Source organism: Pan troglodytes, chromosome 18 (genome assembly GCF_028858775.2).
Source record: "Pan troglodytes isolate AG18354 chromosome 18, NHGRI_mPanTro3-v2.0_pri, whole genome shotgun sequence".
Lineage (NCBI taxonomy): Eukaryota > Metazoa > Chordata > Mammalia > Primates > Hominidae > Pan > Pan troglodytes.
Window position 1 is genome coordinate 4,421,652 of NC_072416.2, and position 26,838 is coordinate 4,448,489.

A 26,838-nucleotide genomic window follows, 5' to 3' on the forward strand; every position below is an offset into this window, starting at 1 on the left:
GCCACACAGCAGGGGGTCCCATGGGGGTCAGTGGGGGAGATGGAGCAGGGCTGGGAGCAGATGGATGCAGGGCACGGGCTCAGGAACGAGACCGTTTCCAGCTGCTGAGACTCGGGGAGGGGGCTCCCTGAAACAGCCTCATCCCTCCGCTCCTCTCACCCCACGGGGAGGAGGCTCAGAAAAGACAGAGGCGTGTGGGTCCCAGGCAGGGCCTGTTTATTCTGAGAGCGCGCATGCGCTATGGCTTACGAGGCAACAGCGGTGCTGGTCGATCGGTGGTCGGTTCAGGGGTGCGGGGCCCGGGAGGGAAGTGCAAAGTCAACAGGGTGTCCACGGGGGAGCCCGCCAAGCAGGGCTGAGCCAGAGGCCAGGCATCCTTCCCGGGTGCCGCTCTCACACACCTACGTTCCCCAGGCCTGGGAGCTGCCGCGCGGAATGAGGGGCCTGTCCAGAGGCTGCCCTCCTCGGGGACGTGGGGCCTCCATCCTCAGGCCCCTCGGAGAGCCCAGGCCCCCAGCAGGGCACAGGCGCACAGGGTAGCTGGGTGGGGAGCAGGGCGTGGCCTAGGGACCCCCACACCAGGGCAGGTGGGGAGGGGCAGCTCCTACGGCCACATCAGGCCTCCCTGGCCTTACCCGAGGTCCCCACGAACAGGCTGGGCGCCCCAGCTTGGCCACTGGGAAGTCCCAGGGACTCCCACTCAGGACGGCCGCTGCTGAGGGGAGGGGGCGGGGAGGAAATGGTTTGCAGAGAAAGGTTTGTTTTATTGCAATTATTTAGAGCTGTCCCAAGGGGAGGGGAAGGGGGAGGGGAAGGGGGGGGGCCTCTGGTATTAAGTGGAAACATGTGTGGAGCTGGAGATCTTTTTGGAAAAAAAGCAAAAACACAAATTCCTTTCAGTCAGCAGGCCCCGGCAGAGCAGCAAAGGCCCTCACCCCGCGGCTGCCGCGCGCTCGCTCTCTCTGTCTCTCTCTCTGTGTCTCTCTCTCTCTCTCTGTCTCTGTCTCTCTCTCACATCTCTGGGTCTCTCTCCCCCTATCTTGCTGCCACAGGCCCCCAGTACCTGGTGGGCAGGGGCAGGATGGGGGCTCACCGGGGCTGGGGCTGATTTCTGGGCAATGGCAGGACCACCCTCCAGTCCACTGAGGCTGGGGGAGCTCGGGGCAGGCTGAGGCCCAAGGTCCGTGCGGGAGGAGTCCCAGGGCCCCGAGACAGGCAGGAAGGGGCTCAGAAGTTGCTGAAGATTTCACGCTTCCTGTTCCAGTCCATCTGTGGCGCGCGCTTGTTGACTCGCGTGGCTCGAGCCTTCTCCTTGGCCTCGGCCGCCGTGGGGCTCAGGTGGAGGCCGCTCTCCTGGAAGGGATCTCGCTTCCAGGCACTGCCATCCTGGGGTGAGCACGGTGGGTGGGGTGTCTGGAGTGAGCCCTAGTCCCACACCCCAGACGGTGGCCCCTCCTAGGGAGCAACCAACAGAGGCTGCCTGCTGGGGCTGGGGCTGGGGCTCACGAGGGCTTCCTGAACAGAGACCCCACTGCCCGGGCTGACATCTCCACAGACGCCCACCCCAAGGCCTCTAGCAGCCCCACGTGTGAGCTCAGGAGTGGAGGAGAACATCCATACCTCAGTGTCCTTGTCGGAACCAGGCAGGTCACTTCGGGACGAGCACGCAGAGCCACCATTGAGCTGGGAAACCAAGGGCAGATTGTGGTTTCACAGACACACACAACACCTGCACACGCACACATGTGCACAGAGGCACACGCCCCCCCAGTGTGTGCTCCTCCACTCGGCAGGGGGCCTCGGGCCTCTGGTGGACTCCAGATGCGGCGGGGCAGGCACCGGGTGCCTGGCAGTGACAGGCAGGTGGCCTGGCCGGCTCATGGTGCAGAGGGGGTTCAGGTGCAGGAATGGCCGGCGTGAGCAATGCCTGGGGTGAGGCCACCGCCAGCTCCCTGAGGAGGCAGAGACTGGAGGGCAACTCCTTACCAGGCGGTGCCCAGGAGAGGACAGAAGGCAGTGGCCCCGACCCCAGGCGCCCCACGTGGCTTGTGTGTGGCACTGACCCAGGATGAGACCCACAGGGGCATTAAAGGGAGGTGACAGGGCTAGAATCGGGTGTCACTAGCACACGAGGACAGATCTCCAGGGAGAAGGGGGCCTCTGTCGGGCCTGGGTACCCCCAGAGGCACCCTGTGTCTCATGGGCACCCCACCCTCTTACCTGGGCAGGGCTGGTTCCATTGGTGAAGGGTGACGGCAGAGGACCTGTGGGGACAGCGTGTCAGTGGCTGCTCAGCCACCACACCGCACCCACCCTGTGCCCTGGGCCGTGGCCCACCTTCCACGTGCTCCTCGGTGGGTGTGACCCGAAGCCGCTTGAAGTGTTCATCTGTCTCGGGGTCCACAACCAGCAGCCGGGCCTCGTCCTCCCGTGCCTTGATGCTGGCCACCACCTCAGCATGGCGCAGTCCCTCCACGTTCTGCCCGTTCACCTGCCGCCACCAGCACGTATCAGCCCCGCCATGGGCCCAGACAGCCCCCAACGCCGCGTGGCCAGGTGTGGCATCAAATATTCATCACAGCCACCGCCCACCGAGGCAGCAGGAGGCACACCAGCTCAGGTTCCCAGCGTCTCCCTCCTCCCTGCAAGGACCCAGGGCCCCAGTGTGGACAGGTGCGGGGCACCCGGCACCCCGCAGCCCTGGTGGGCCGGTACCTCAATGAGCCGGTCCTGGGCGCGGAGGCCAGAGCGGGCGGCAGGTGAGCCCGGGTCCACGGAGCGGATGTACTGGCCGGGCCGGGACTTGTCACTATGCAGGTTGAACCCATAGCCCTGAGGTCCCTTTCGCAGGTGGCAGAGCCGAGGGCGCAGCTCCCTCAGGGGCCCACTGACATCCTGCAGGCCCAATGGACAGGGTCAGTCTCTTGCTCCAGCCTCCCGCCTCCAGAGGCCACTCCCCGGTGGTGCCCGCTGCCCAAACTCGGTACCGTGCCCCCCATGGGCAGGCCCAGGTCTCAGTGGCAAACACTCCGGGCACCCAGGCTGCCTGTGACAGAGTTTTAGCTGTGGGAACTTGGGCAAAGCCTGTTTTCAAACCCAGAAGCCTCCCCGACGGGCCCAGCCGCCTTCCCGGGTTGCTGGGAGAATTCCTTTGGCTCGAGGCCAGCGTGGCGCACAGGCAGGGGGGGAGGAAGCACCAGGTGGGATGAACTGTCGCCGTCGGCCTCCTGGGGCGGTTGTCCCTGAGGGCTCTGCCTGTGCGTCCCCCTGCCCCGGGCTCTCCTCCAGAGCGTGGGGCAGGCGCTCCTAGGCCAGCAGTTTTGTTTTCTCTCCAGAGGCCTCCGTGAGGCTGGCTGCGGTGGCGGCTCTGTTTGCTTTCACATTCCGGGAAAATGAGCCGCCCCACCCCCGTGGGCCCAGCAAGCAGGGGCTGGGGCAGGAGCTTAGCGTGGACAGGGCACAGAGGGCCTCCTGGTGCCCGGAAGGACCCCCCGCTACCATCCCAGGCCCTGCCCCATGTTACCTCTGGCATCCTGCAGTAGGGCTCTGGGCCAGGGGACCATGCAGGCAAGGCCAGGCCCAATGACCACCTCCCAGCCAGGGGGTGGGCCAGGGTGCGGCGGCGGTGGCCAGCGGCTGCCCGTGCTCAGTTAAACATGGCGGTGGCCGGAGCAGGCAGGAGGCAGCTCAGGTTTCCAGGGAGCGCCAAGCTTGAGGGCGTGCGCAGGGGAGACTGTGCAGGCGGGCTGGGGGCTGCCAGGGCCCTTCCCTCACCTCCTACCTCCCTGTGTGTCCCTGAGGGACCACAGGCCAGGCCAGGCCAGGGCTGGGGCGGCATGGCAAGAGGGGCGCTCAGACCTCAGGAGGGCAGGTCTCCAGGCCTCAGACACCCCCAACCCCCTCCAGCCACCCACCTTCAAGCTCACTCCAAACCCCAATGGACCGGAAACGGCCATGTCAGCGGGGGGGCCGCCCCGCCAAGGGAGCAAGGGGGTCCTTCTCCACACAGCTAGTGCTCTGTCCCCTGGGCTCAGGACCTGCCCTTGGTCTGGAACACCCTTCTCCTGTCCAGCCTGCCAGATGCCTCATCTGAAGCCTCCTGCCCACCCTCTGAACCCTCTCTGCATGGCCACCACCCAGCCCGTCACACCAGAAACTCCAGGGACAAGGCTGTGGCTCCCTGGCCCCGCAGGGGCTCAGCTGGGCCACATGGGCTGAATTGGAGGGTGCAAGACCCCCAAAATCTCCAGGGCCCCACCACATAGACCCGCTCCTCCCCCAGACACACCTGGTGGCACAGGCGTGGGGCTTCAAGGCTGACCCTGACACCTGCCCACCAAAGTGCCCCTCAGGGATGCAGTCACAGCACAGCCCCCAGGCTGGCCTGGGACGGAGGGAAGGCGTGGGGACAGGAGCCCAGTTCGGGAGGGGAGGTGGAGCACAGCCCCCAGGCTGGCCTGGGACGGAGGGAAGGCGTGGGGACAGGAGCCCAGTTCGGGAGGGGAGGTGGAGCACGGCCCCCAGGCTGGCCTGGGACAGAGGGAAGGCGTGGGGACAGGAGCCCAGTTCGGGAGGGGAGGTGGAGCACGGCCCCCAGGCTGGCCTGGGACGCAGGGAAGGCGTGGGGACAGGAGCCCAGTTCGGGAGGGGAGGTGGAGCACGGCCCCCAGGCTGGCCTGGGACGGAGGGAAGGCGTGGGGACAGGAGCCCAGTTCGGGAGGGGAGGTGGAGCACGGCCCCCAGGCTGGCCTGGGACGCAGGGAAGGCGTGGGGACAGGAGCCCAGTTCGGAAGGGGAGGTGGAGCACAGCGCCGAGCCTGGCCTGGGACGCAGGGAAGGCGTTGGGACAGGAGCCCAGTTTGGAAGGGGAGATGGAGCAGGGCCCCCAGGCTGGCCTTGGATGCAGGGAAGGCGTGGGGACAGGAGTCCAGTTCGGGAGGGGAGGTGGAGCACAGCCCCCAGGCTGGCCTGGGACGGAGGGAAGGTGTGGGGACAGGAGCCCAATTCAGTGGAGGAGGTGGGAGCGTGACATGGTCCCAGGCCGCAAAGACACATCACACAGCCACAGACACAAGACGTCCACACACACCTGCAAACACGCACAGCAGCCCACACATGCGGCCAGCCCCACAGTGCTGGCCCGGCAGCCCTTCCCACGCCTGCACAGCGGCCTGCGGGGCAGGGTTTCTCAGGGCACCAGACAGGAAGCAGGATCTGGTGGGTGTCTGGGGCCCTGAGGCCAGGCCAAGGACCCCTCAGTGTTCTCAGGGTCATTCTGGCCACCCCTCTGCCTCTGTCCAGAAGCAGCCGTCTTTCACTCTACAAGGCAAGAAGTTCTGCCTATCAAACCGAAACCCCTTCATTGTCAGCAGGGTCCCGGTGGCGCCAGGCACAGCACTAAACCCTCAGGTGGAGGGGCTGCAATGGAGGGGCCAGGGTGGGCTGCTGGCAGCACATGGGCTCATGGGGAAGGGGGGCCCAGAGAGCCGAGGAGCTCGGGCGGCGTTCATAGCTCACATTCCTCCTCCCTGCCCTGGCTCAGCACACACTTCCTGCCGCCTCCCGCCAGGCCCTCGGGCTCCCACGGGCTCCAGGCTCCCTCCCTGCCGGCGGCCAGCAGAGAGCTGGACCATCCCTGGTCCCCCAGCCATGCCTGTGTCCGGACAAAGAGGCTGGCATGGGGGTACCCTGGGCACCCCCCCAGATGGTGACGCACCAGCCCTGGCAGAGAAAGGCCTTCATTGTTGCTCAGCGACCAGCCTGCTTACATCAAGGTCCCGGAGTCCCCTCCTTCCACCCCGGGAGGCTGAGCGGCTGCCGGTTCCTCCTAGCCCTCCCTTCCTCCCACCCCACCTGACCTGTACCAGCCTCTGGGGTGGGCTCCATGGAGGGGCTCCTGGAGCCTGGGCAGGTGGCGTGGCACTCCCGGAGCGCGCCATGACAGTGGCACAGTGACAGCAAGTGGCAGGCGTCCGGCCGGGGTGGCCTGAACTCTCTGGCCGACCCAGGCTGCCACCCCACTTATCTACCTCCCTCTGTGGCCCTGGCTCCCCGGGGATGGGTGGGGACGTGGGGGCTGAGTCACTCTGGGGAGCAGGGTGATGACTGAGCCCACTCCCCTGCGAAGGCTCCAGCCCGGCGCCCCCCACCCAGCTAGGCTTCCGTCCCAAGAAAGGAAGGAAGCTGCTGGAAGGCCCTGCCCTGCCCCAGGACCCAGGGCTGAGGGGACAGGGAGGAGTCCCGGCCCCAGAACACAGGACGGTCCTGCTGAGGCTCCAGAGGAGCAAGAGCCAGGGAAGCCCGGAAGCCCCCGCAGGCACCGCGCCCCAACCACACAGCCGCCTCCCGCAGAACTGTCACCCCTCACACCTGCTCTTAGCCCCCAAGGCCCTCCAGACGGGGGTGGAGACATGGGCTAGGGGCAGGGGGCAGAGGGCTCAGGGTCCGCCACCACCTCCAGGGCCTGGCACCGCTGGCCACCCCGTCTCTGTTTGGGGGCTGTCCCCTGTCGTCACTACTAGGATCAGCTGCACTGCAGCTGCGGCCACCCCCAGCCTGGTGTGGCCCAGGGCTGAGTCATCACTAACTAGGCCTTCACGGCCCCCAAAAGGAGGGGCCAACCACATCAGTGTCCTCCCCTGCCCACCTCCCCTATCCCCAGCCAGGACAGAGGACACTGAGAGCCACCCTTAGCTCCCAGGGGGCACCCAAAGTTGGGCCCTCTCCATCCTTCACCAAAGACAAACTACACACATCCCTTCCAGAGCTCTGCCTCTCTGCCACCAGTGCCCCCACTGGAGCCATCCCCGCAAGGTAAGCTTTGCCCTCCTGGGCTCCCTGACCATCTGAGGCATGCCCTGAACCCAGGCTGAGAAGGGCAGGATCTGAGCCTGCTCTGTGGAGGTCAGGTGAGGCCCACCTCTTCCTGCCCATGCTGGGAGCTCAGGTGAAGAAACCTCAGGTCCTGAGCCAGGCGCAGGGGCTCACACCTGTAATCCCAGCACTTTGGGAGGCTGAGGCAGGCAGATCACTTGAGCCCAAGAGTTTGAGACCAGCCTGGCCAACACGGTGAAACCCTGTCTCTACCAAAAACACAAAAATTAGCCAGGTGTGGTGGTACACGCCTGTAATCCCAGCTACTCAGCAGGCTGAGACATAAGAATTGCTTGAACCCAGGAGGAGGAGATTTCAGTGAGCCGAGATCGCACCACAGCACTCCAGCCTGGGCGACAGAGTGAAACTCCATCTCAAAAAAAGAAAGAAAGAAAGAAATGAAACCTCAGACCTCGGGGGCCGGGTACAGTGGCTCACACCTGTAATCCCAGAACTTTGGGAGGTCAAGGAGGGCAGATCACTTGAGATCAGGAGTTCGAGACCAGCTTGAGCAACATGGTGAAACCCCGTCTCTACTAAAAACACAAAAATTAGTCAGGTGTGGTGGTGCGCGCCTGTAATCCCAGCTACTGGGGAGGGTGAGGCAAGAGAATCGCTTGAACCCAGACGGCGGAGGTTGTAGTGAGCCAAGAAAGAAAAAGAAAAAGAAACCTCAGGTCTTGATGCCAGAAGAGAGAAGGGGAGACCCTGTTCCTTGGGTGCCCCCTGACCTCCTGGAGCCCCTGTCCCCAGCCAGACTCATGCACAAAGGGACCTGCCACTCAGGCCACCCTTTGTTCCTCTAAAAATACACCCAGAGGAAGCCCCTCCTAGGGCTTCCTGCAGCCCCCAGAGCCTGAAATAGCAGAGGGGGAAGGTCCCACCCAAGGCAAGGTGCCTGGGCCACCGCACCCTCCAGATAAAGTCCGAGGGCCGGATTTTTCCACAGGAAGGTGAACCATGCGTTTGTGTCCAAATCAATGGACAAACGCCTGAGGCAGAGGGGGAGCTTCCTCCTGGGGGAGGGAAGGTGCCTGGGAAAGAGGGAGGCCCCAACCCTCAGCCTGGAGACAGGGGCTTGGGACCAGCCAGCCCCCCTGCAAGGCCAGCCCCCCCACCAGCCCTGGGCTGGGCACCTTGGCCCTGAGCACCACTGTGGCCTGCCCTCAAGCCCCAGGAACAAAACGGGTCCCACAGGTCCCATGGGCAGGCCTGCGCCCAGGCTGGGCTCCCCACAGGGAATGCTGTCTCCCTGCCAAGCCGCTCCCCCCGGGCTCAGCTCCTAGGGGCAGCCAGCTTCAGCAGTGACGTCTGGGAAAGGGAGAAAGTGAATGTGTATATCCCCTGCACCCTCAGAACTCCAGATCCCACACCCCTGCCCCAAGCGCGGTTCTCACAGTGGGGTCTGGCCAACCCCTGGACTCATATCCCCTGAAGGGATTTCTTTCTTTTCCTTTTTTTTTTTTTTTTTGAGACAGTCTCACTCTGTCGCCTAGGCTGGAGTGCTATGGCGGGATCTCGGCTCACTGAAACCTCCGCCTGCCGGGTTCAAGCGACTCTCCTGCCTCAGCCTCCCAAGTAGCTGGGACTATAGGCGTGCCCCACCATGCCCAACTGATTTTTGTATTTTTAGTAGAGACGGGGGTTTCACCACATTAGTCAAGCTGGTCTCAAAATTCCTGACCTCAGGTGATCCGCCCACCTCAGCCTCCCGAAGTGTTGGGATTACAGGCGTGAGCCACCCGCAGCCGGCCAGGGATCTCTTTGAAAATGAAAAAAAAAAAAAAAAGGTAGGAGAGAACATGGAGATAATGCCATCAGGGCCTCCAGGAAGATAGGACAGACAGCTTCAGGCTGTTCCTCCTGGCCCCCAAGGCCTGCCAGGCCGCCCCTCCCAGTCGGCCACCTAGCAGGAGGTGGAGCAGGCCGCGCCTGTACTTTTCTGGGTCTCCTGGCTGGGAGCAAGGGCAGGGGAAGGAGGAAGTACTACCCAGCAGGAGTCCAGGAGGAACAGCAGACAGGGTCCCAGGGCCCTCCCTTGTATCTAGGGGGAGGGGTGGGCTCACCCTGGAGCCTCCTGGACCCCCAACTCCACTCCCATGCTCCCAGCCCCACCCACGCCAGGCCTGGCAGAGTGGCCTCCTAGGCTTCCCCAACCACGGCGCTGCCTGCGGAGAAGGCCGGCCCTCTCCCAGGCCTTCCCGGCACGCAGGCGCCTTCAACAGAGACAAAGACAGAGCCACGGATGACACCCAGCACAGGCACAGAGCTGGGCACACGCAGACCTGGAATGCCTCTTCCCAGGGTTCCTCAGCCACGAGGCTGGGGGCTGGGGAGGCGGCAGCTTGTCAGAGTGACCCCTCCATAGGGCAAGTGGCTCTGGAGCGTCCTGGAGAAGAGGAACAGGCCAGGCTGCCCTGACCCTACCCAGTTTAAAACACAGGCTGAGGGTAGAAACAGTGGCCCCCAGTGGCCAACAGGATGGTCCCTGGGGCAGAAAAGGAGCCCCAAAAGGCAGAAGAGACCAAGACTTCTGGAGGTGACCAGAGGCAAAGATCGTCGTCAAAAGCTGAGAGAGCCTCTGGGAGAGGCTAGGGTGGTCCCTGTGGGCCAAGCCTGCCATACCTTCTTGCCAGCTTCGGAGCTGCGGCTGCCGGTGTGTGCCCAGTCTGGCTTCGGCTCCCAGGGGTCGTGGGCGGGTGGGAGCCCTTGCTGGGCCATCTCCTCGGTACAGGTCAGCTGCCGCCGGCGGAGCTCCTCATCTGTCTCCTGGTCCACCACCAGCAGCCGAGTCTGCCCCTCCACAGCCTTGATCCTTTGCACCACCTGGGGCGAATGGGCGACAGGAGCGGGTCAGTGGCCCACATTCCGGGCAGCACATGGGCAGTGGCACCACTCTGGGCTGGCCCAGGCGTGCGGACAGGCGGCTGGTCTGCATGGGCGGGTGGCTGCACCAAGAGGCCTGCCGGCCCCGCCCCCCACCCCCGGACTCCAGCGGCTCCCTCCCTCTGCACTCAGGCTCGGGACACTGAGGCCCAGGCTGTGAGGGCTTCAGGGTCCTCCCAGAGCCTTGCCCTTAGCCCAGGGTCTTCTCCAGGTGGGGCTGGGAAGGGGCTGCAGGATAGGGCCGCTGGGTAAGTCCTGTCTGGAAGTGACAAAAATGGTGCATAGTGGACCTTCAGGTTTTCAGTCTGCCTGTCCCTGTGCGCGCATGCATCCATCTGTTTCAAAGTCTGTGTCTCCGTCCAGGTTTGAAGGAGAGGTGTGTCTCCCTGGGCCCCAGTTTGAGTGTGTCTGTGCCCATTCCTGTCATTCTCTGCCGTGCAGCGCGGGAGTCTAAACTCCTGACCCTAGGCCTTGTATCTACCTCCAGGCCATGGCCGTGGGCCCATTCCCTCTGGATCTGCAGAGAGAGGAAGGGCTGGGCTCCTGGCTCGGGCACCCACACACAGCCAGGGAAGCAGGATTCAGGTGCAGCCGGCGAGGGGGAGAGGCAGGTGCACCTGTGGACAGCTGTGGCATGGTGGCCGTCGGTGTGTGCGTGCAGGTGCCTGTGAAGTGTCTGGACCACGCGGGGGGCCAGCGCACACCCCTGGAGAGAAAGCAGTGCCCACTGGGAAGCGGGCAGGAAGAGGGGCAGCCCTACTCCCACCTGCGGCCTGGGGGAGGGTGGACAGGGCTCCCCACCAGCTGCCGGGCTCAGCAGGGGTGGTGAACAGATAGGAGGGACTGAGCCAGGCCCATCTTCCCCCAGCCCTCCTCTCTCCCCATGACCCAGAGTGAGACAAGAGGAACCCAGTGCCCAGCTGCTTCTTGACTATGTGTCCCAGACAAGTTACCCTCAATCTCTGGCATCAGTTTCCTCAACTGTCAAATGGGGCAGTAACTGCCCCTCTTGCCCTCCTGGGGCAGTGGGGAGAGTCCACCATGGTCCGTGTGTCCAGTCCTCAGAGACCAGCCCCACAGGGCCTTGGAAAAGCAGGTGTTCCCAGGGCGAGGGTGGCAGTGACTATCCAACAGCAGCCTGGCCCCAGCCCTGGCAGCCCTACCCTCAATCCCTCAGGTCCAGGCCCCTGGCCTGATCCCCACATTCTTCAGCAAACAACCTTACACAGCAGACACTCTGGGTGGAAAGCATGGGGCCGGCCGACAGAGTGACAGACAAGGCACCAGCTAAACAGGAGACCAGCTCCAGGTCCAGCTGAACCAACCTGCTAATCTCTAGGTTCCAGGACCAGCCATGTAGACAGGTTATGGATTCATCGGTGCTGTGAGGGACAGGGGACCTGGAGGACAAGGGGTGTGTGGACGCTGGACCCCAACCAGGGTCTGGAGGGAGTCCCTGGCCTGTGGGAGACAGACACACCTCAGGGGTCAGAACCCACAGAGAAAAGGCTCTGTTCTCCTTAGCCAGGAGGCAGGAGGCTTCGGCCAGTAACCCCAGCCAGGCTAGGCAGCCTCTGAGGAGGAGTAGTGCCTTTGTAGCTAAGGAATGTGGTTGCCACCAATGGCCACCTCAGCCCGGTCCCAGACACACCAGCTGGGACACACTAGAGTACAGACACAAAGACTCACCGGCCTGCAGACAGTGATGAGTACACTAGGCAGGCGTGCACACACACAGAGCCCAGCTCCCATACGCCCAGGAGTCCAGACCTGTACACACACAGGCACACGTGCAGACCTGTATACTCACACACACACTACAGCACACACAGGTGCAGACACACTGATGCCTTTACTGCGACCCCTCCTGGGTACGCACAGGCAGGCGCATGCACACATGGCTGACCCCAAAGGGACCTGCATACACACGCCCAGCTGTGTTCACACGCACACGTGTACACACACACCCGGGCAAAAGCACCCAGGTCTTCACCTTTCCGGAGGGGCTCCAGGCTGCCCAACACCCTCCTTCATGGCACACTGAGGCCAAAACGCGACCAAAGGGCGAGGCCAGCGGCCAGGAGCCGCAGTGCGGGCCCCTCCCTGCCAGGATGCCCCCCCCCGCCCCCACCCCCGTGCAGGACTGAGCTTCCTGCGCCGGGACTCCGAAGGCGCCGGGCCGCTGCCTCCCGACAACGTCCGCGTCCTCCCCGCGGGAGCCCCCTCGGGCCCCCGTGCGACCCCTGCTCGCCCCAGGGGGACGCGCTCGGGGAGGGGGCGGCGGGCCGGGGGCGAGCGCTGGCCCCCACCTGGTGGTGCGTCTCGCCCTCCACGTTGACGCCGTTGACCTCGACCAGGCGGTCCCCAGCGCGCAGCGCGGCGGCCTCGGCGGGGGAACCGGGTTCCACGCGCCGGATGAACTGCCCGCGGCGGCCCTTCTCGCCGTGCAGGTGGAAGCCGTAGCCCTGCTCTCCGCGCACCAAGCGGCACAGGCGCGGCCGCAGCGGCTCCGGCGCGGCCATGGCGCCCGCTGCCCACCGGCCGCCCGCGGGCAGGGGCGCGGGGGAGCTCGGGGGCGGCGGCGGCGCTAGGCACCCGGCGGTGGCTTCGGCGGCGGCTCCTGTTCGGCTCCCGTCGCCTCGGGATCCGGCTCGGGCTCCAGCTCGGGCTGCGGCACCGCCTCCGCGCCCGCCCCTTCCCCGCCCCCGCCGCCCGGCCGCCCCCGCCTCCAGTCCCAGCCGTCCCGGCCAGGCCCCTACCTCCGCGCCCGGCCAGCCCGAGGCGGGGCAGGGGGAGGCGGCAGGGCTAGGGGACCCCCTAACCACCGGGACCCCTCTGTCTCGCCCCTACTCTGGGCAGCCGCCTTGGTGCCAGCGCCTTTGCCTTCTATCCCAGGAACATTTATTGGATACCTACTGTATGCGCAGCATCGAGGCAGGTCTTGAGGTGGGCGACGGGTTGGACAAAGGGTCTCCAGGCCAAGGGACCCCGACAAAGGGGCCAAAGGGTAAGAACAAGGGCCACAGCCCTCCCCACCCTCCCCGGGAAGCCCTCCCGGACCCCCTTGCTTGTCTCCTCTCTGCTGTGTCTCATCTGGATCCCTCCCAGCCAGTGGCTGGGAGACTCCCTGGCCCAGGGCAGAGTCTCAGGAGGGCCCAGGAGGCAAAAAGGGCTTTAAAAGTGACACGCAGCAGCCCCTCCCTGCATCCTGGGGGCCAGTGGCTGGGAGACTCCCTGGCCTACCCGCCGTGTTCGGCCTATCTGCACCGCGTCGGTTCCCACGCCCTCCCGCCATTCTTTCCCTTGGCCGGGCCGGCCCCCTCACTTGTGTCCCAGCCCACCCCAGGCCTGGACTGTGACTTTGCAGGGTGACAAAAGGATATGAGTCTCGAGGGTCCCTGCTACCCCCTCCTGACATGGGCTACACTCCACTGAATTATTTGGGCTCTAAGCTCTGGGTGTGCACAGGCGCTGCTCCACAGTGTCCACAGGCAGGCAGCAGGCCTCCCCTCCCCTGCCCACAGCCGTCCACGTCCCTCAGCCTCTACCTGAAGCACGAGTGTCCCTCCTTCCCCAACAGGACAGTCACCACCACAGTGAAATCATTTATGCCTAAGTGCATTTTACCTGGAACAACCCTAGGGGACCGGCCACTTCACAGACCTGCAAACAGGCCTGGAGAGGGAAAAGACCCACGAAGCCTCCTCAGCTCCATTTGGGCCCAGGGATGTGAGATTCGGAGTCCATGCTATCTTCACCACCCAGCTCTTCCTCAGTCTGCCCTCCTCCCCAGCCCAGCCAGGCCCCCTGCACATACCTGGTTCCCAGGAGTCAGGCACAGCCAGCCCAGGCAATTCCCCATGTGAGCCGTAGAAGCAGGCTTGGTGCAGTCCTCCTCTCCCTCTCCTCTCTCCGGGGCCCTGGGCTGGGCTCCCCTGCCCCCACCCAAGCACAGGGCTCGCCTCTGGGCAGCCTTCTGGGCCATGGCCCCCTGGGTGCCCATATCCCGGCAGCTGCCCCTAAAAGCCACTTAGGCTGAGGCGCTGCGACTGCTCGCCACCCCAACCCCTGCAATTCCTGGGTAAGGCTGCTTCAGGCCCCCGCCCGGCCGGCCGCTTCCATCTCTCTGTCTGCATGTCCAGAGGCTGCCTGTCTGGCCTGTGGCTGGCTTCCCTGGACACAGCCTGGTGCTGCCACCCTTGGAGTCTGTGAAGATGGCTGTGGGCAGTGTGACCCACCACCAAGCACCCCACATACCACACCTGTTTCGGCTTAGGGGGTCATCCCACACCAACCAGGTCCACCCAAAACCTGGCAGGCTGTAGCTTCATGGCCACACTAGAGTCGAGGGAGGTGGCTGAACGGGAGACTCCAGCAGCCCCAGGTCCCCTGGGTAAGGGGGCTTGCAGACCTTACCCGCCCTGGGTGGGGCAGACTCCTGATCAGCCTTGGGGATACACCATCCTTCCCTGGCCCAGGACTCAGCTGATTCCTACTCCCAGTGACTTAAGATGGGCTGGGGGGCCGGGAGCAGTGGCTCACGCCTGTAATCCCAACACTCTGGGAGGCCGAGGTGGGTGGATCACCTGAGGTCAGGAGTTCGAGACCAGCCTGGCCAATGTGGCGAAACCCCGTCTCTACTGAAAATACAAAAAAAATTAGCCAGGCGTGGTGGTGGGCACCTGTAATCCCAGCTACTGGGGAGGTTGAGGCAGGAGAATCGCTTGAACCCAGGAGGCGGAGGTTGCAGTGAGCTGAGATTGCGTCACTGCACTCCAGCCTGGGCAACAGAGGTAGACACCATCTCAAAAACAATAAATAAATAATTTAAAAAGAAATAAAAAAATAAAAGATGGGATGGAGAACAGCATGGCAGAGGGAAGGGCCACAAGGGACATGAGGTCACAACCAGGGCCAGGAACCAAGGAAATATCACCGGACACACTGCTGCTACAGAGTTAACAAAAGAGTCCCCAAAGCCATGAAGGAGCTGAGGAGGGTAACAGAGTAGCAAAGGGCCGGGCAACAAAGGAAGTGGGCCTAGCAAAGCAGGGAGCAGGAGGAATGAGGCAGCCAGAGAGGAACCAGAGGTCACGATTTGAGAGGAGGTGCAGAGTCAGTGAGAGGGGACAGTGAGTCCAGGGGCCTGGAGGAACAGGCAAGGAAGGGTGACCTAGAAGCTCTCGGGGGCAAACCCTCCCAGGCCTCTTCTCCAGCCAGCCTCCGGAAGCTCTCAGCCCTGGTCCGAGGCTGACCTTGGCCCGTATGGGTGCTGCGCTGGAGGCAGAGAAAGGCGAAGGGAAGCACCTGGGCAAAGGTGTTCAGGGGCCGCAAAGTGCTCGGTGTCTCGAAGAAAGGGCTAGGGAGGTGGGCGGGAGGGAGTAGGGTCAGCATCGAGAGGAGGGTGGACTTTATTTTCCTGGTTCTGTGGGGTGCAGATGGGGTGGGGGTGACGTGGGCTCCCAGGGCCCCAGCAGGAGGGAAGAAAGTCAAGGCAGGGGCAATCAGAGGCTTGGGAGATCCCCCAACTCTCCACCCAACCCCCTTAACCCACGCCTGCCAGCATGCTACCCAGGCGTGGGTCCTATCCAGCAGAGGGAGAGCAGGTCTCAGCCGTTCCCCTGGGCTGTCGGTGGGGGATCCACCGGGGTGGGGGCCGCCCGTGCACTCCTGTTTTGGCAGGAGCTTTCCTTCCGGCCTTGAACCCGCATCCCTCCAGCAAGGTCCCAGCGATATCAGGGAGCCCGAGCCTGGACCTGGACCGGGGCTCCGGGGTGTGGCCGTGGCCTGGGGCCCTGTCTGGGGGTGGGGCCACTATTCCGACTCCCGGTAATGGTCCAGAGCTGCTCAGGCAGGCGGGGCTTCCTAATGGACATTAATGGCCCTTCAAGCATAACCAGACCGCGCCTAGGGCCTCTTCCCTCAGGCTGCACCATGCCTCTCTTTACATTCCGAAAGTGGAGCAGGCGGAGCCAGCGCGACAGAAGGAGGCGACCAACAGAGACCCACAGACCAGACAGAGAGAGAAGGCGGGGGGACTGCGACGACCCAAGAGTGGGGAGAGGCAGGAAACCGCTGCCGCCGACGGGGCGGCCCCGCCCACCCGTCGTGGCCCCGCCCACTGCGGCTCTAGCCCCGCCCGTTGCTAGAGGCGCGGGTCGGACGCTACCGCCCGGAACAGTAGCCGCGCAGCGCCACCTGGCCGGAACTGGTGGCATTGCATCGTGCGAGGAGTTGCCCCAGGATCCTGCCCATCTGGCTTCCTTCCACTCGATCCAGTCCTGTGGGGTGGGGACTGGGGTGAGGCTGGTGCCCTAGGCCTGGTTGCGCTGCAGGGGAATAAGGGTGTGGAGTGGGGGAGGCAGAGAAGCCTCTCATGGGCTCTGTCTCCCCATCTTGGACCAGGCAAGCACCAGGGAACATCACTGAACTCCCCCCCGCCAGCCCCGCGAGAACAGAGCTTTGAGCACCTTGGCCTGCGCAAGGGGAGGCCAGAGCTGAAGCAGCCCCAGGAAGAACATTTAACCCAGCCTGGGGCCCTGGAGTCCTCCTTCGGCGGGGGAGGTCCCGGGCTGTCCTGCAATCTGCAGTCTGGAGCAGGCGGTGGGGAAGGGGGAGGAGGCAGGGCCAGCCCTGCCAGAGCACGGGTCCCATAGGCAGTGGGGAGCCCTTGAGGCGTGGTGTGGGGGTGACGAGGTCAGGACATCCATGTTCTTAGAGGTCAGGTTCAGTGAGGAACAGGGGCAGGAGTGGGAAGGAATGAGCTCGCAGGAGGAGAATGAGTTGCCCTGTGAGGTGTGTGACCACCTCTTCACCCAGCACAGAGCCGGAGGGAGGGCTAGATGGAACCAAGGGCTCCATAAGAATTGGCTGTTGGCCGGGCACGGTGGCTCACGCCTGTAATCCCAGTACTTTGGGAGGCCAAGGCGGGCGGATCACGAGGTCAGGAGATGGAGACCATCTTGGCCAACATGGTGAAACCCCGTCTCTACTAAAAATACAAAAATTAGCTGGGCGTGGTGGTGGGCGCCTGTAGTCCCAGCTACTCGGGAGGCTGAGGCAGGAGAATGGCGTGAACCCGGGAGGCGGAGCTTGCAGTGAGCGGAGATCATGCCACTGCACTCCAGCCTGGGCAACAGTGCAAGACTCTGTCTCAAAAAAAAAAAAAAAAAATACAAAAATTAGCTGGGCGTGGTAGCGGGCACCTGTAATCCCAGCTACTGGGGAGGCTGAGGCGGGAGAATCATCTGAGCCGGGGAGGCAGAGAGGCGGAGGTTGCAGTGAGCCGAGATAGTGCCTCTTCAGCATGGGCTGGAGACTCTGTCTCAAAAAAAAAGAAAAGAAAAGAAAAGAAAAAGAATTGAAGGGGTGGAGATAAAAAGCACCCACATTTGGGAGACAGACACACCTTGGAGATGGAAAGGACCTACCAGTGAGGGGAGGGGGGCTTCCAGAATTGGGGGTGGGGAGCTGGTTCCACAGAGGCATCCTGGAGCCAGGCCCAGGACCACCTCTCCCCCAATCCTTGCTGGGTGGCCCCAAGGGGGGACCCTGCCACATGGCCACAGGAGGGCTCCAAGGGTGGGCTGCATCAGGGCATGTGACCTTGGTGGTTTGGGGTCCAGGACAGTCATTGGAGTCCCAGGGAAGATTAGAGAGGGTTGAAGACGCAGCGGGAGGGAGGAGGGGCCCAGACCCTTGGGAGGGGAACTGGAGGGGGCCTGGTGGATGGAGGTCCTCGGTGTTCAACATGGCAGGGCACATTTATGTGGGGGGGCTGGAGCCAGTGACCAGAAGTGCATGCAGAGGGGGATAAAAGGCAGAGAAGCAGGCCGGGTGCGGTGGCTCACACCTGTAATCCCAGCACTTTGGGAGGCCGAGGCGGGCAGATCACGAGGTCAGGAGATCGAGACCATCGTGGCTAACATGGTGAAACCCCGTCTCAACTAAAAATACAAAAAATTAGCTGGGCGAGGTGATGGGCGCCTGTAGTCCCAGCTACTCGGGAGGCTGAGGCAGGAGAATGGCGTGAACCCGGGAGGCGGAGCTTTCAGTGAGCTGAGATTGCGCCACTGCACTCCAGCCTGGGCGACATAGCCAGACTCCGTCTCAAAAAAAAAAAAAAGGCAGAGGAGCGGCCGGGAGCAGTGGCTCATGCCTGTAATCCCAGCACTTTGGGAGGGAGGCTGAGGTGGGCGGATCACCTGAGGTCAGGAGTTCAAGACCAGCCCGTCCAACATGGTGAAACCCTGTCTCTATAAAAATACAAAAATTAGCTGGGCATCATGGTGGGTGCCTGTAATCCCAGCTACTCAGGAGGCTGAGGCGGGAGAATCGCTTGAACCTGGGAAGTGGAGGTTGCAGTAACCCGAGATCGCGCCATTGCACTCCAGCCTGGACAACAAAGAGAGACTCCATCTCAAAAAAAAAAAAAAAAAAAGCAAGAAGCAAGGTGGGGCTCAGGTGGAGGGGCCCCTGCTCCCGGGGCATGACCCAGAAGAAGGGGACCAGGGGTTCTTAATCCTCTGCGGAAGCCTTTGGCTAAGGGAGGGAGGGGGTGCCGGCAGATCCAGGTTTGAAATGAATGCTGAGTGCCCGGCGCTTCCCCTGGTCGGCGAGGGAGGGGCCCCTGACATTTGCCAGGGCGTGGGCGCGCCTGTCTGCGCCCTGAGCTAGACGGCAAAGTACACAAGCAGACGAAGGGGTCGCATGCGGGGGCGCAGGAGTCAGGCGGATTTTATTGACCGGACGGCAGGCGGGGTCTATGAGCGGCTCCTGGAAGCGCGCGGCCACTCCTCCTGGGTCAGGCACGGAGGCGCCACGGGCGGGCGGGGGACGCTGTCAGAACGGTCCGGGGGCCAGGCAGGGCAGGCCAAGGCGGTTTGCTGCGGGGGCCACGGCTGGGCGGGAGACGTCTCTCCGAAGTCTCTAACGAGAACACAGCAAGGCCGTGGGGAGGAGGCTGTGGCCCTCCAACCACCGCCCCCGGGTGCCAGGGTCGAGCCTGCCCAGGGAAAGCTCTTCTGGGCGCGGAGCAGGGAATGGAAGGGCCCGAGGGTGCCCCCTGAACGCGCGGCTCCGTGCTCCGGCTCAGACCTCCCGAGACCCCCTTGCCCGCGGCGGTCCAGGCCTCTTCCCCTCTCACGTACCTGGCCGGCTCCGCTGAAGTCCAGGGACTCCGGTTCCAGCGCAGGCTCTGGGGCGCGCGGGCTCCGGGGCGCACGGACGGGGATCCCTGCCTGGGAGCTCCTGCGTCGCGTCTCCCACAGCTCCTGAACCCACGAGGGCAGCAGGAGTGGAGCCTCGCGGGCTGCGGGTTCGGGGGAGAGGGTGTCCCTGGCCAGGGGCCCGGCGGCCGCGCGCAGCGCGCGGCGCCACAGATAGGGTGAGCGACGCAGCCCCATGAGCAGGCCAGCGGCGCGGCCCACCGTGTGGTAGCGGGGACTCGCCACGTGCTTGTACCACGCGCCGGAGGGCAGCGGCAGCAGGAGCAGAAGCAGCAGCAGTGCCAGCCGCGGCCGGCTCGCGGGAGCCCCCCGCTCCCCTGGGCGCCGCGCCAGGGCGCTCGCGTCGACGGCCGCCCGGCGGGGCGGGCCACGAACCGGCTCGGCTGGGTTTGGGCGCGCAGTGGAGTTGGGACGCCCAGGTACCGGAGCGCAGGAGGCTGGAAGCGAGCCGTGGGTCCCCTGCAGGCCCAGCTATAACCGCTCGGTGGCCCCGCCTCGTTCCGCCCCCTCAGTACCGCTGGGCTCCCCAGATGGGGGGAGGGACGGAGGGAGGAGAGGGAACCCTGGCAGCTGGCGGGGGACGTGGGTACTTGAGCACCTCACTGAGTGGGCCGCTGACTGGAACTGGGCTCGAGGCTCCTCTGAGGGGACACGTCCCATTCTCTGCCTGCTCAGCCTCCTCCCTCTAGGAGTGGAAGTGCCAGGGAGTGGGTACTGGGAACACTGATGAGGGAGTAGGGCTGAGGGATGCCCCTTTAGCCAGACTCCTGCCGGTGAGACGACAGCAGAGCGAAGGCCCAGGTGCAGGCAGAGCTACAGTGGCTATAGCAGGAGGGCTGTCGGGGGCCTTCAGCACCATTCAAGATCCCTCTGGGTGACTCCCCCCAAGAGTTGCCCCTTGTCCTTGCCTAGCATAGCTCCCAAAGCTGTCCCCACACCCTGTCCTGTCCACTCCCACCCCCAGCTTCTCCCCACCAACCCATCTCCCCGCAGAAGCCTTAGAAGCCTCATGTTGGCAACACCAAGCCGTCCGTGGGGTCTGCGGTTCTGTGAGGCTTCCAGGAGAAAGAGTCAGCTCCTCCTGGAACCTCTACCCCTGGAGGGGCAGGACAAGGCCTTGCAGACCTCCAGCGCCTCCTCTCTGGTAATGGTCCCCCAAGACCACTTTATCCAGCCAGTCTCAATTTTTGCCTAAACCAACAGCCTGTGGCTTTGCCTGCCTCTGTGCGTCTGTGCCTAACGCCTACTCATCCTTCAAGACTCCACTTAAATGGCCCAGATCCTTGGCCGGGCGCGGTGGCTCACACCTGTAATCCCAGCACTTTGGGAGGCCGAGGCGGGCGGATCACCTAAGGTCATGAATTCAAGACCAGCCTGGCCAACGTGGTGAAACCCCATCTCTATGAAAAACACAAAAAATTAGCTGGGTATGGTGTTAGGCACCTGTAATCCCAGCTACTTGAGAGGCTAAGGCAGGAGAATCGCTTGAACCCGGGAGGCGGAGGTTGCAGCGAGCCAAGATTGCATCATTGCACTCCAGCCTGGGCAACAAGAGTGAAACTGCATCTTTTTTTTTTTTTTGAGACGGAGTCTGGCTCTGTTGCCCAGGCTGGAGTGCAGTGGCACAATCTCGTCTCACTGCAAGCTCCGCCTCCCAGGTTCACGCCATTCTCCTGCCTCAGCCTCCCGAGTAGCTGGGACTACAGGTGCCCGCCACTACGCCCGGCTAATTTTTTGTATTTTTAGTAGAGACGGGGTTTCACCATGTTAGCCAGGATGGTCTTGATCTCCTGACCTTGTGACTTGTGATCCGCCCGCCTCGGCCTCCCAAAGTGCTGGGATTATAGGCGTGAGCCACCGTGCCCGGCCGAAACTGCATCTTAAAAAAAAAAAAAAAAAAAAAAAAAAAGGCGCAGGGCCAGACAGTCCCTCAGAATTTCCCTCTGTGGCCATCTGGGCTTAACAACCCCCTCCCAGAGGGCAGAGCCTGACACAGTCTTTCCTGACCTCCCAGCAAGGGTGAATCCAGCCCTCCCTCAGCAACCATGTCAGTCATGGGGCAGCCCCTGGGTCCCAGACACCAGGGATCTCGTTTTGGGTCATCATGAACTATCTCATCTTGACCTCCAGACAATGTCATGAGTGGAACTATTATTGACTCCACTCACCAACGAGTAAACTGAGGCCCAGGGAGAACTGACCTGCCCCAGATCATGTTGGGTAAATGGTGGAGGTGAGATACATCCTAGCACCTGAGCCCAAGAGCCTCAGCTTGGGGGAACAGGGTACCCCTGTCCAGAAGGGCACAGAAAGGCTGGGGGCAGGCTGGGCACGGTGGCTCATGCCTGTAATCCCAGCACTTCAGGAGGCTGAGGCAGGTGGATTACTTGAGGCCAGGAGTTCAAGACCAGCCTGGCCAACATGGCAAAACCCCATCTCTATTAAAAATACAAAACTTGCCAGGCACAGTGGCTCATGCCTGTAATCTCAGCACTTTGGGAGGTCGAGGCAGGCATGTCACGAGGTCAAGAATTTCAGACCAGCCTGACCAACATAGTGAAATCCCATCTCTACTAAAAATACAAAAATTAGTCGGGTGTGGTGGCATGCGCCTGTAGTCCCAGCTACTCGGGAGGCTGAGGCGGGAGAATTGCTTGGTCCTGGGAGGCGGAGGTTGCAGTGAGCCAAGACTGTGCCATTGCACTCCAGCCTGGGTGACAGAGTGAGACTCCATCTCAAAAAAAAAAAAACTTAGCCGGGCATGGTGGCACACACCTGTAGTCCCAGCTGCTCGGGAGGCTGAGGGAGGAGAATCACTTGAACTCGGGAGGCAGAGGTTGCAGTGAGCCACGATGGGACCACTGTACTCCAGCCTGGGTGACAGAGCAAGACTCCATCTCAAAAAACAAACAAACAAACAAAACAGAAGGTCTGGGGGCAGAGCCAGACTCCCACTCCTGAGGCATGAGGGTCCCCAGTGAGTCTGGTGAGCCTGAGGAGGTTTGGAAGCAGCAGCCCTCCCCAGGAAGGCCACACTGAAGTGGCGAGACGCCAGCCCTGCTTGACAGTCGCAGCTGAGGGGAAGAGGATAAGGACCTCGGCCTCTCCTGCCTCAGTTTCCTCATCTGTAAACTGGGGGTAAAAACAGTGGCCACTTCATCATCTTGTTGGCATTGATAATCCAGTGGTGGGTCTGGGAGCTGAACCGTGCCTGGTACCCAGTAAGCACTCAATGAACGCTGTGGCTAGGACCTATCCTTGCTGCACCAGAGGCTGACCACCCCCAGCCTGTCAGGAAAACACTGTGACAGGGGCAGAATGGGGGATGCAGATGGAGCTGTCTGCACCGCCTGGAGGACCATGGGGACCAGAGGCCCTGCAAGAAGCTGTCCCCGCCACGCTCCCCCAGGGCCCCTTGTCCTTGACAGCTGCCTGGAGTGTGTGGTGGGCGGGTAGTGCAGCACGACATGGGCCAGAGCCAGGCCCCATCAGGGTCCCTTGGCGCTGCCACCCACTCCTGGCTAAGAGGACGTGGGTGTCTCTGGACCCCTGGGGGGGACTCCAGCCAGTCAGGGGAGGGTCCAGGATGCCCCCTGGAGGTGGCCCGGGGAGCTTCTGCAGGGGGAACTGTGGAAACTGATCAATGAAAGTCTATGCTGGGATGGAAGTCCCTGTGACAGCAAATAGAAGCAGTGGAGATTGCGCCACTGCACTCCAGCCTGGGCAACAGAGGAAGACTCCTTCTCTCTCAAGAAAAAAAAACAAAAAAACAAAACAAAACAACAACAAAAAAAAACAGCTGGACGTGGTGGCTCATGCCTGTAATCCCAGCACTTTGGGAGGCCAAGGCAGGTAGATCATGAGGTCAGGAGTTTGAGACCAGCCTGGCCAACACAGTGAAACCTCGTCTCTACTAAAAATACAAAAATTAGCCAGGCGTGGTGGCGGGTGCCTGTAGTCCCAGCTACTTGGGAGGCTGAGGCAGGAGAATCACTTGAACCCGCGAGGCAGAGGTTGCAGTGAGCCAAAATCACACCACTGCACTCCAGCCTGGGTGACAGAGCGAGACTCTATCTCAAAAAAACAAAACAAAACAAAACAGAACCACAACAACAAGAAAACCAGCAGTGGCTCCTCTACCTTGTTTATTGCTGTGGCCCAAGGGAGTGAGAGTCGCAGGACGCAGGGAAAGGTCACTGGGAACAGAGGCACGGGGAGGCGTCTGTTGGGTGGGGTGTCCGGAACACATGGCAGGGGTAGCCCAGGGCTGGGTTAGAGGAGCAAAACACAGAAACTTAAGGGTGTCTGTGGGCTTCCTTTTCAGGCGGCAGGAGGAAGGCCTCTGTGTCCTGCCCAGCCTGGTGCCCAGGGACGGGACCTGGTGACAAAGGCTTCCTTCTCCCCACCTCCAGGGGTCTGGAGCCACAACTCTCCTTGGGGAGGAGGTGACGAGAGCCAGCCCTGCTTCTTGAGGCTCACATCTCAGTTCCTTGACACCAGTGTCCCGCCTAGAAACCCGTGAGACACTTGCTTAAGGCCAGGACCATGCCTGCCGCAGGCACAAAGCCTGGCCCCGAACAGGAACGCCCTGGTAAGGAGGAGATTAATGAGCAAATCTGTTTTGTCATCTTTAAAATTATTGGCCAGGGCGTGGCACAGTGGCTCACGCCTGCAATCCCAACACTTTGGGAGGCTGAGGCGGAGTTAGAGACCAGCCTGGGCCATATGGCGAAACCCCATCTCTACCAAAACAAACAATGACAAAATATATATATATATATTAGCTGGGTGTGGTGGTGTGTGCCTGAAGTCCGAGGTAGAAAGTTCCCTTGAGGCCTGGAGTTCGCAAGGCTGCAGTGAGTCGCGATCATGCCACTGCACTCCAGCCTGGGCGACAGAGCCTGTCTCAAAAAGTAAATACATAGCTCGGGCTCAGTGGCTCATGCCTATAATCCCAACAGTTTGGGAGGCCGAGGTGGGCGGATCACTTAAGCTCAGGAGTTCAAGACCAGCCTGGCCAACACGGTGAAACTCCATCTTTACTAAAAATACAAAAAAATTAGCTGGGTGTTGTGGTGCACGCCTGTAATCCCAGCTACTCGGGAGGCTGAGGTATAAGAATTGCTTGAACCTAGAAGGCGGAGGTTTCAGTGAGCCGAGATTATGCCACTGCATTCCAGCATGGGCGTCAGAGCAAGACTCCATCTCACAAAAAATGAAAAAAAAAAAACAGTAAATATATTAAATAATTGGCCAGGCTCAGTGGCTCACACCTGTAATCCCAGCACTTTGGGAGGCCGAGGTGGGCAGATCACAAGGTCAGGCGATCGAGACCATCCTGGCTAACACGGTGAAACCCCGTCTCTACTAAAAATACAAAAAATTGCCCGGGTGTGGTGGCTCACGCTTGTAATCCCAGCACTTTGGGAGGCCGAGGCGGGCGGATCATGAGGTCAGGAGTTTGAGACCAGCCTGGCCAACACAGTGAAACTTTGTCTCTACTAAAAATACAAAAATTAGCTGGGCGTGGTGGCAGGCACCTGTAATCCCAGCTACTTGGGAGGCTGAGGCAGGAGAATCGCTTGAACCCGGGAGGCGGAGGTTGCAGTGAGCCAAGATCATGTCACTGCACTTCAGCCAGGTCGACAGAGCAAGACACCACCTCAAAAAAAAAAAAAAAAAAATTAGAAAAAAAAAAGAAAGAAAGAAAAGAAAAAGAAAAAAAAGGAAAATAATAATAATAATAATTAGGGCTGCACCTGGTGGCTCACGCCTATAATCCCAGCACTTTGGGAGGCTGAGACAGGCGGATCACAAGGTTAAGAATTCGAGACCAGCCTGAGCAACATGGTGAAACCCCATCTCTACTAAGAATACAAAAATTAGCCAGCCATGGTGTTGCATGCCTGTAATCCCAACTATTCGGGAGGCTGAGGCAGAATTGCTTGAACCCGGGAGGCAGAGGTTGCAGTGGGCCGAGATGGTGCCACTACACTCCAGCCTGGGCAACAGAGCAAGACTCCATCTCAAAAAAATAAAAAATAAATAAATAAATAAATAAAATAAAATAATTAATGTTGTCAAGGCAGTATACATTATAAATCAAAGGCTGCTTGCTATAAGGAAGAGAACAAAGCTATCCCTGCCCACCCTTCACACCCTGCTCCTACTCTCCAGAGACAGCTACTTCCAAGTCTTTTAGCTGTTAGCTGTTTCTTCTAGTATTTATCTCCAAATGTTTGAATCATAAGCATAACTACTATTTTGTTTTGTTTTGTTTGTTTTGTTTTTGAGACAGAGTCTCACTCTGTCACCCAGGCTAGAGTGCAATGGTGCGATCTCTGCTCGCTGCAACCTCCGCCTCCTGGGCTCAAGAGATTCTCCTGACTCAGCCTCCCGAGTAACTGGGATTATAGGTGCCTGCCAAAACGCTCAGCTAATTTCTGTATTTTTAGTAGAGACAGGGTTTCGCCATGTTGGCCAGGCCGGTCCCGAACTCCTGACCTCAGGGGATCCGCCCGCCTCGGCCTCCCATAGTGCTGGGATTACAGGCGTGCGCCCCCGCGCCCGGCCAGAAACAGAAAAACTGGTAGCTGCAGCACTACTGACCTTTGCCATCCTGTGCACTGAGAATGTTTAGCAGCATCCCTGGTCTTCACCCATGTGTGTACGCAGAATAGTAGCCCCCCAAAGATGTTCGCCCCCAATCCCTGCAACCTGTGAATATTTATGCCACATAGTAGGAGGGAATTAGGCTGTAGATAAAATGGTTTATTAGAGGCAGGGTCTCACTATGTTGCCCAGGCTGATGTCTAGTGGCTATTCACAGGCGTGATCCCACTACTGATTGGCACAGGAGTTTTGACCTGCTCTCTTTCCAAACTGGCCCAGTTCACCCCTCCTGAGGCAACCTGGTGGTCCCCTGCTCCCAGGAGGTCACCAAGTCGATGCCAAACTTAGTGCAGACACCTGACTGACACAGCCCACTATATCCTCAGAACTCCTGGACTCACACAATCCTCCTGCCTCGGCCTCCCGAGTAGCTGAGACTACACGTGCGCACCACCGCACCCGGGAATATAAAATTAAGGTTGCTAATTAGCTGGCTTTATTTTATTTTATTTGAAACAGAGTCTTGCTCTGTCACCCAGGCTGGAGTACAGTGGCATGATCTCCGCTCACTACAACCTCTGCCTCCCGGGTTCAAGCGATTCTCCTGCCTTAGGTTCCCAAGTAGCTGGAATTATAGGCGCCCACCACCATGCCCGGCTAATTTTTGTATTTTTAGTAGAGATGGGGTTTCACCATGTTGGCCAGGCTGGCCTCGAACTCTTGACCTCCAGTGATCTGCCTGCCTCAGCCTCCCAAAGTGCTGAGATTACAGGCCTGAGCCACCACGTCAGGCCAGCTGGCTTTAATAGGAGATTAGCGGCTGGGCGTGGTGGCTCACGCCTGTAATCCCAGCACTTTGGGAGGCCAAGGCAGGCGGATCACCTGAGGTCAGAAGTTCAAGACCAGCCTGACCAACATGGAGAAACCCCGTCTCCACTAAAAATACAAAATTAGCTGGGTGTGGTCGCGCATGCCTGTAATCCCAGCTACTGAGGAGGCTGAGGCAGGAGAATTGCTCGAACCGGGAGGCGGAGTTTGCAGTGAGCCGAGATTGTGCCATTGCACTCCAGCCTGGACAACAAGAGCGAAACTCCACCTAAAAAAAAAAAAGCTGGGCGGGGTGGCTCACGCCTGTAATCCCAGCACTTTGGGAGGCCGAGGCGGATGGATCATGAGGGCAGGAAATGGAGACCATCCTGGCTAACACAGTGAAACCCTGTCTCTACTAAAAATACAAAAA

At 61.2% G+C, this 26,838-nt stretch overlaps 2 protein-coding genes across 6 annotated transcripts; both read right to left on the minus strand.

Annotated features, from left to right (window-relative positions):
- Positions 1-199: 199 nt before the first annotated feature.
- On the minus strand, positions 200-12,967 carry NHERF2 (NHERF family PDZ scaffold protein 2). 5 transcript variants are annotated; one of them, XM_016928644.3, is made up of 7 exons: positions 12,676-12,967; positions 9,499-9,699; positions 2,716-2,895; positions 2,338-2,491; positions 2,221-2,264; positions 1,621-1,683; positions 200-1,386 (listed from the first exon to the last, which is right to left on the minus strand). In XM_016928644.3, the coding sequence occupies exons 1-7, from the start codon at positions 12,850-12,852 to the stop codon at positions 1,228-1,230; spliced, it is 978 nt and encodes a 325-aa protein (XP_016784133.1). In that variant the 5' UTR covers positions 12,853-12,967; the 3' UTR covers positions 200-1,227. The 5 variants fall into 5 exon arrangements, with proteins under 5 accessions (XP_016784133.1, XP_016784131.1, XP_054524714.1 ...); XM_016928642.3 differs by lacking the exon at positions 12,676-12,967 and adding an exon at positions 12,069-12,386; XM_054668739.2 differs by lacking the exon at positions 12,676-12,967 and adding an exon at positions 12,069-12,379 and having other exon boundaries at positions 200-1,455.
- A 5,497-nt stretch (positions 12,968-18,464) lies between these two features.
- Positions 18,465-20,556, minus strand: NPW (neuropeptide W). The gene is made up of 2 exons (XM_024350081.2): positions 18,909-20,556; positions 18,465-18,687 (listed from the first exon to the last, which is right to left on the minus strand). The coding sequence occupies exons 1-2, from the start codon at positions 19,161-19,163 to the stop codon at positions 18,601-18,603; spliced, it is 342 nt and encodes a 113-aa protein (XP_024205849.1). The 5' UTR covers positions 19,164-20,556; the 3' UTR covers positions 18,465-18,600.
- Between the last annotated feature and the right edge of the window lie 6,282 nt (positions 20,557-26,838).